The sequence below is a fragment of the Echinops telfairi genome, unplaced genomic scaffold, assembly GCF_000313985.2.
Source record: "Echinops telfairi isolate 266 unplaced genomic scaffold, ASM31398v2 ScPeMD7_20;HRSCAF=75, whole genome shotgun sequence".
NCBI classification, from domain to species: Eukaryota; Metazoa; Chordata; class Mammalia; order Afrosoricida; family Tenrecidae; genus Echinops; species Echinops telfairi.
This window is the reverse complement of record NW_022103917.1, coordinates 10,154,368-10,161,901: the sequence shown is the minus strand read 5'-3', so window position 1 is coordinate 10,161,901 and position 7,534 is coordinate 10,154,368. Positions and strand designations below refer to the sequence as shown.

Genomic DNA, 7,534 nt, shown 5'->3' with positions numbered 1-7,534 from the left:
TCAACATCCACCCCCCACCCCCACCCGCCTACTCCTCTCTGTGAGGTCGTGGTGGTGACGGAGATGAAGCTGTCTTCTCAGGTAAAGATTTACAACCTTGAAAAGCCCTACATAGGGTCACATGACCACAATCCATTGGAGGACAGGAGTGAGATGTGAAGCAGTTCGAAGATTAAAATATCCGCACCCCACAGGTTAAGTATCATTCAAAAGGCTCCCTTCCACCAAGTCCATTCTGCTTATAGTGACTCTATAAGCCAGGGCAGAACTGTCCCTATGGGTTTCTGAGACTGGAAGTCTTTCTTTTTCTTTTTTAATAAATCATTTTATTGGGGGCTCTTACAGCTCTTATAACAATCCATACATCAATTGTATCCAGCACAATTGTACATATGTTGCCACCACCATTCTCAAAACATTTTCTTTCTACTTGAGCCCTTGGTATCAACTCCTTTTTTCCCTTCCTCCCCCACCCTCCCAACCTCATGACTCCTTGCTTAATGATGAATTATTATTATTTTCATATCTTACACCATTCTCTGTCTCTCTTCACCCGCATTTCTGTTGTTCCTCCCCCTGGGGGAAGGGAGGTTTATACATCTGCACTGTGATCAGTTCCCTCTTTCTTCCCCTTCTCCCCCCACCTTCCCCCTACTCTCATGGTATTGGCTACTCCCGTTATTGTTCCTGAGGGGTTTCTCTGTCCTGGATTCTGTATCAATAGCTCTTATCTGTACCAGTGTACATGCTCTGGTCCAGTCAGAATTGTAAGGTAGGACTGGGGTCATGATGGGGGGGGGCAGCCATTAAAGAACTAGAGGAATGTTGTGTGTTTCGTCGGTGCTATACTACACCTTGTTTGACTTGTCCCTTCCTTGTGACCATTCTGTGAAGGGATGTCCAATTGTCTACCGATGGGCTTTGGGTCTCCACTCTAGCCCCCCTCTTTCACATCAATGATTGTTTGTTTTAGGTCTTCTGATGCCTGATACCTGATCCCATCGACACCTCGTGATCACACAGGCTGGTGTACTTCTTCCATATGGGCTTTGTTGCTTCCCTGCCAGATGGTCGCTTGTTTAACTTTAAGCCTTAAAGACTCCAGACGCTGTATTTTCTTACAGTCATGCACCATCAGCTTTCTTCACCACATTTGCTTATGCATTCATTTTGAGAATAGAAAGCCTTGTCTTTCTCCCATAATTATCTGTAGACCTGTCCTATTGTGCTTCCTGAACTGATGGGACGAAGAGACCTCCTTTCCTGGTTCCTGGTCCATTTCCTGGGCCAAGTGAAGGCGCGAAGTCCAAGACTATAGTGAGAGGGGCTGAGGGACAAGACCCAGCTAAGGGCATGCAGGTTTATCTCATGTAATGAAAAAGAATAATATTAAAATGATTATAATTTTGCTGACATTCTAAAATGCTTTTTTCCCCAACTTCTATTGTTTTCTTACCAAATTTTTACTTTAAACTAAGTAAAACATTTAGAATGTGTCTATCAAAAAAATGTGTCTATCATCATTTAAAGGTGCATGTTCAATTTTGCTTATTGTTTCTGTCATGATATTGCATTATTCAGTGATATACAGAAATTCCAGTTGATAAATAACATTACTACAAGAAACATTACTAAGGAGTCCACATGGACTTTTCCCAAGGTCGGTGGAGACGGGGGTGGATACCATGAGTTACTACAGTGCACCAGTGGCACTATCCCTAGTGACCCCACTGGTTGGTCTCTGTCAGTGGGCCAATTTCTTTTTCAGATCATCCATGTGGAAACACTAGACCAGCGGTTCTCCACCTGTGGGTCGCAACCTCTTTGGAGATCGAACAACCCTTTCACAGGGGTCACCTAACTCATAACAGCAGCAAAATGACAGTTTTGAAATACCAATGAAAATAATTGGATGGTTGGGGGTCACCACAACATGAGGAACTGTATGAAAGGGTCGCGGCGTTAGGAAAGTTGAGAACCACTGCAGTAGACAAAAGGGACACATCTAAACAAAAGCACTGGAGTGAATGTAAGGTGAACTAATGAGAACCCACTCAGCTAGTGAAAAGCAGTCAACACGATATAATAATCACCAATTGCTTCAAGAATATTAGGACTATCCCAAAAGGCCTGGAGCACAAGTGACAGAGACAGAAATTTCTTTTTTGCTTTTTCTAGGATTTATGTAGACCGTACTCATTGTGATTCCACATATGTGAAGCTTGAATTGTTTCTTTTACAATTTATATAGTACTTACTGTGTGCCCCCACATCATTCTAAGCACTCTGGAAATAACTGGCTCGTTTAATCCTTACCACCTTAACAACCCAGGGGGCTAGAAGGCCATTGCACTGTGTTAATTATATGAACATACTGAGAAAGCACAGAAACCATTGATAGTTATGCAATTGGTATTGACAATTAGCAAAATCACAGTTCGTCTGCCTCTTCAATACAGCTGTCCAATATTAAGTTTGTCAAGTGCAATGGTCCCCATCTGTTCAAAATGGTAATGGTATAAAATTTTTGTTCACAAAAGCTACTAAGAAATCATTTCTTGACCATATTCATTATTGTCCCCAACTCTGAGGAATCAACCTGGTAGAACACCTAACGTTCAGGAACTTGATAAATTAGAAGAAACTCAAGGATATGTAAGAAGAAGGCCATTACTTGCATATGTTATTCACATAATTCTTGTCTTTTACTTTTAAGGTCAAGTCTTTGCAGGACCAGGTTGGAGCATTTATGGTTTGAGGAAATGAGTTTAACTGGCTCTCATAATGACCAAAATGTAAGTTCAAGGTAACCATGGCAACTAGTGCAATAAAGGGCTGATTATGACACACGTGTGGGACACATTTCATAAGTGAGAGGCCTGGGGCAGATAACAGCAGACTGAAACATATAGAGGCAGAACTAGTAGGTGCTGAGGTACAGATCTAAGCCAACCGTTGATTCACCTGGCTATGGAAGAGTGAGAGCCAATCAAGAAACACAGCTAGGTCAGTATGATAATGTGGGGTTTGTTAAAAAGGGGAAGAAGTTAAGTACAGTTTCCTTAGATATTATTAGCGTACTGATTTCTGATTGTGTAGCACTTTCTCCTTTTGATATGCCAACCTGTGTGTGTATTATGAAAGGAACCCTATTGGGCAGTGGTTACAGCGGTAAGAAATTAACCCAAAGGTCAGTAGTTTGAACCCGCTAGCCTCAGTTTGGGGAAAAGAAGCGGCAATCTACTTCCATAGAGATTTATGGCCTTGGAAAAACCCTGTCGGGTCATCGGAATCACAGTGTGTTATGTATGGCGAACCCAGCCTATCTATCTGTAGGTTTTGGTTTCCGACATGTAGAGAACTAAAATTGCTGCCATCCCATGGACTCTGACTCAGAGAAGCTGAAAGACTCATCTTTCTCCCACCAAATGGCTGGCAGTTTCGAATTGCTGACCTTGCAGTTCACAGCTCAACAAGTAACCTACTATGCCACCAAGTAGCTACCTGCACCTTTAAGAAACTTCTTCCGCTTCGGTAATGTTGTTATTGTTAGGTGCCGTAGAGTTGGTTTCGTTCTATAGCGACCTTATACACAAGAGAACAAAACACTGTCCGGTCTGGCACCATCTTTAGAATTGTTTGTAAACTTGAGCCCATTGTTGCAGCTATTGTGTCAATCCATCTCATTGATAGCCTTTCTCTTTTTCTCTACCCCTCTACGTTCCCAAACATGATGTCCTTCTCCAGAGACGATTCTCTCTGAAAGTATGTCCAAAGTATGTAAGACAAACTCATGTCCGTCCTTCTAAGGAGCACTTGGACTGTTCTTCATCCAAGACATTTGTTTGTTCTCTTGGCAATCCATGGTACTTTTAATAGTTTTCTCCAGCCCCATGATTCACGTGTATCAATTCTTTGGTAATAGCTGGAATCAAATAGCTATCTTGTGTATTTAGCTCTGGTGGTATAGTGGTTATGCGCTGGGCTGCTAACCTTGAGGTCAGCAGTTCAAACCCACCAGCCATTCTGTAGGCGAAAGATGAGGCTTTCTATTCCCATACAAAGTTAGTCTCGGAAACCCACAGGAGCAGTTCTACCCTGCTCTAGGGTTGCTATGCGTCAGCATCTACTTGATGGCAGTTAGTGTGGAGGATTAAAAAAAAAAAAGTCTTAGGATCTCTATGAGTCAGAATCAACTCAATGGCAGTGAGTGTCGCAATGAGTGTCTTAAGATCTCTGGTGGCAAAGTAAGTTAATAATTGGGTTATTACCCGCAAGGTCAGCGGTTCAAATCCAACAATCCCTCCTCAGGAGAAAGATGAGGTAGTCTGCTCATCATTTATAACCTAGGAAACGCAATGGAACAGTTTTACTCTGCCTATCTGGTCGCTTGGCATCAGAGTTGACTCGATGACAGTGGACTTTTTAGTGAATTGTCTTACTATTGATAGATTAAAAAAAAATTATATATCTGTAATCTTGTTATTTGTCAAGAATCTTAAACGCTTTGAAAAGTAAAATAAGCGGTAGAATGAATAATGACAATAGGCAGAAGGGCCGGGGCTACGACACCGCTTACTCTTTCCACCCCCCCCCCCCCCCCCCCCCTGTTTTTTTTAAACTGTTGGTTAACGCAGCCATTACAGAGTTAACAAAGTAGCAGACGAACTTCTTAGGAACAACCACGGATAGTTGGCGCTATGGATCCGGGAGGAGGAGATCTCGATGGGGGTGGGGTGGGGTGGGGTCGGGTAGGGGGAGACACCTCTTTGACTTTGCCTGTGCCTCCGCAAAAGATGCCAACGGGGTCTTTAATGACGTTAATTGCCTGCGTAATCAACGTGCGTCTTTGGGCCGGACACAGGGCGCACGCTCAGAGGGGCGGGTTCTAATTTATTTTCAAAGGCGGTAGCTTTCTGTTTGGGCTGGAAAGGTTCGCCTGGGGTTGCGATAAAACAGGTTAGCTGCAGTGACCGCGAAAGTGGAGTCCCCCGATTTGAATTATAGACGTGGAGGTAGGGGGCCCAGAGTCTGGGGAGTAGGAAGTGGGGAGCCAGTCCTGCTGGTTTGAGGGAGGCTGGGCTGCAAAGATGCGGGCTGCCAGGCGTCTGAAAGCTGCCTTCTCTTCTCGCCCCCCACCTTCCTCTCCCTATATCCTCTCCCCACACCTTACCCAGCCAGCTTCCTCATATGTGAAGGGGAAATTGAAAACAGCAATTCGAATTAAGAAGTGGTTTCTTCCTCGACGTCAACATGGCACAGGAGAAAATGGACCCGAGGCTGCTGTCAAGTTCGACCATCGCAGACAGCAACATCCGGAGATCTAGCAGGGTGCCTTGGATCAATGGGTTTAGGTGAGCAGGGTTGTAATCCTGAGGGAGGCAAGGGAAGAGGAGGGCAAGGGCTGAGAGGCGTTGGAGAAAGTGCTTTGCAATGGAATACCCACCCCAGCTCATAGCTTGAGAGACAGGGCACACCCACCCTGGAGTTGGCAGGAGTCTGAACTTGAGCTTCCTCTTCTGACTGCCACCGGAACCAGAAAACAACCCCATCTCTTACCCACACTCTTTTGAAGTAGCCGATGTGCCCCTGTCCCTTGATCTTCTGTGGTGACTCTAATTTTCTTCTTTCTGTCAGCTGCCTAGTCACCCCTGACCCTCACCTCCAGCACTGAATGATGATTAGTGTGTATATATAATCCTTGTGATTTGAAAGAAAGTTCAAGTACCACAATTGGGCGCTGAAAAGAAAACAAATACTCTATGTATATAAATCATTAGCAAAACAAAAGCCAGTGCCATAAAGTTGATTCCGACTCACACTGCCATGGAGTCCCTTCTGACTCCTTAGTGACCCTATAGGACAGAGTAGAACTGCCTCTGAGTTTCTGGGATCCGAACCCCTTAAGGGAGTAGAAAGCCTCGTCTCCTGTGCCAGCCAACATGCAACCCGCTGCGCCATCAGCACCCCTACTCCAACTCAGCCGACCCACTGCCAGCAAGTCGACCCTGCCCCTGTGAGTTTCTAAGACTGTAATCCTTTACCAACATAGAAAAGAGTCCTATTTCCCTCGGAGTGGCTGCTGGTTTCAAACGACGGACCTTGCGGATCGCAGCCCCAAGCATAACCGTGATGACACCAGGCAGCCCCATAAAAATCTGGTACATCTTTGGGGACCAGGCACCCTCATCTTTCTCCCATGAAGCACCTGGTTGGTTTCAGCTGCCAAACTTCTCAGTTTGGACCTTGCAGCGCAACGCTTGTCTGACTTCTCCGCCAGGGCGGCATACACATAAAGAGATATACAGTATAGCTGTGGTATTAACATTTCTTTTAAAAAAATCATTTTATTGGGGGCTTTTACAGCGCTTATAACATTCCAGACATCAATTGTATCCAGCATATTTGTACATGTGTTGGCGTCGTCATTTTCTTAGCATTTCCTTTCTGTTTGAGCCCTTGGCGGTATTAACATTTCATGAAAAGTAGGTGAGTAGGAAAAAAGAGAATGTAAAAGGGTTCCTTAGAGAGCCAATAGTGACAATACGATTCAGAAATACTGCCCTAAATGGTGATTAGTTGTATTTAGTGCGTATATCCAAAGTTCTTGTGTCACTAAAGCTTATTTTTTAAAGTCATGTTGTAAAGTGAGGTCTCAGATCGCACCTGCCAGCACGATACATTTTTCTGGATCGTGTAAAAATGTCTGAACACTGTCTGTTCACTGAATATGCTCCTCCATATTTGCTGCCCTCATGCGAATGGACCATTTAGTTCACAACCTCACAGACGACTAGCAGGGAACTCAGCGACCAGATATACCCTCCAGTGTATTTAACAAACGAGAAACGGAGGCTTATACATTTCCAATATGACATAGGAGGCAATTTTTAAAGGGCTTGCCACAGGTCAGGTGTACCTTCGTCCTCCAAGTCATGTCTTTGCTCTCTAACGCGTTTGAAAGAGGTCTCGTGCAGCAGATCTGCTTGATGCCACAGGTCCTTTGCTCTCTTGATTGGCTGTTTCCGTGAACATTGCTGGTGGACCTAAGCAAGATGAAATCCCTTTCTCCATTTATCATGATGTTGTATATTGGTCCAATTGTGAGGATTTGGGCCTTTTTTTTAACCATAGTGGACCAACTCTAGGGATTTTCACCCATCAAAAAGAAGTACTCTAGGAAATGATGTGTGATGTTCCTGGAGAACATACAAAGGACATCAAAAGAGCATGGGGATATTCCACTATATTTTCATTTCATTTGCCCACAAACTTGTTAAATCCCCTCATATTTTGTGCTATTGTTACACGGCTTGGGGCCAGGCTAGGATATACCACCGAGTCTTTGTTGAATTTCTTTCTTTTCAGTTGTATACAAGTGGGTACTCCCCCCAAATCAAACAGCAATGTGCTCATTTGCTTGTTTTTATGTGAGAGGGATAGTGCATTTGGTTACTTCCACCAGGTCAGACAGTTAATCAAGCTTTCTATTTAGAGGTTCTGGAAAGATTGCATAACAATGTTCAGGGCAAAA

At 44.1% G+C, this 7,534-nt stretch overlaps 1 protein-coding gene across 1 annotated transcript in view; it reads left to right on the top strand.

Moving 5' to 3' along the window:
• Positions 1-4,909: 4,909 nt before the first annotated feature.
• LOC123521491 (P2R1A-PPP2R2A-interacting phosphatase regulator 1-like) overlaps positions 4,910-7,534 on the top strand; it is a 40,495-nt gene continuing 37,870 nt past the window's right edge. The window contains exons 1-2 of the mRNA XM_045288375.1: positions 4,910-4,959; positions 5,178-5,354. Coding sequence (XP_045144310.1) covers positions 5,254-5,354 — 101 coding nt within the window. The 5' untranslated portion in view covers positions 4,910-4,959; positions 5,178-5,253. The remainder of the gene's footprint in view (positions 4,960-5,177; positions 5,355-7,534) is intronic.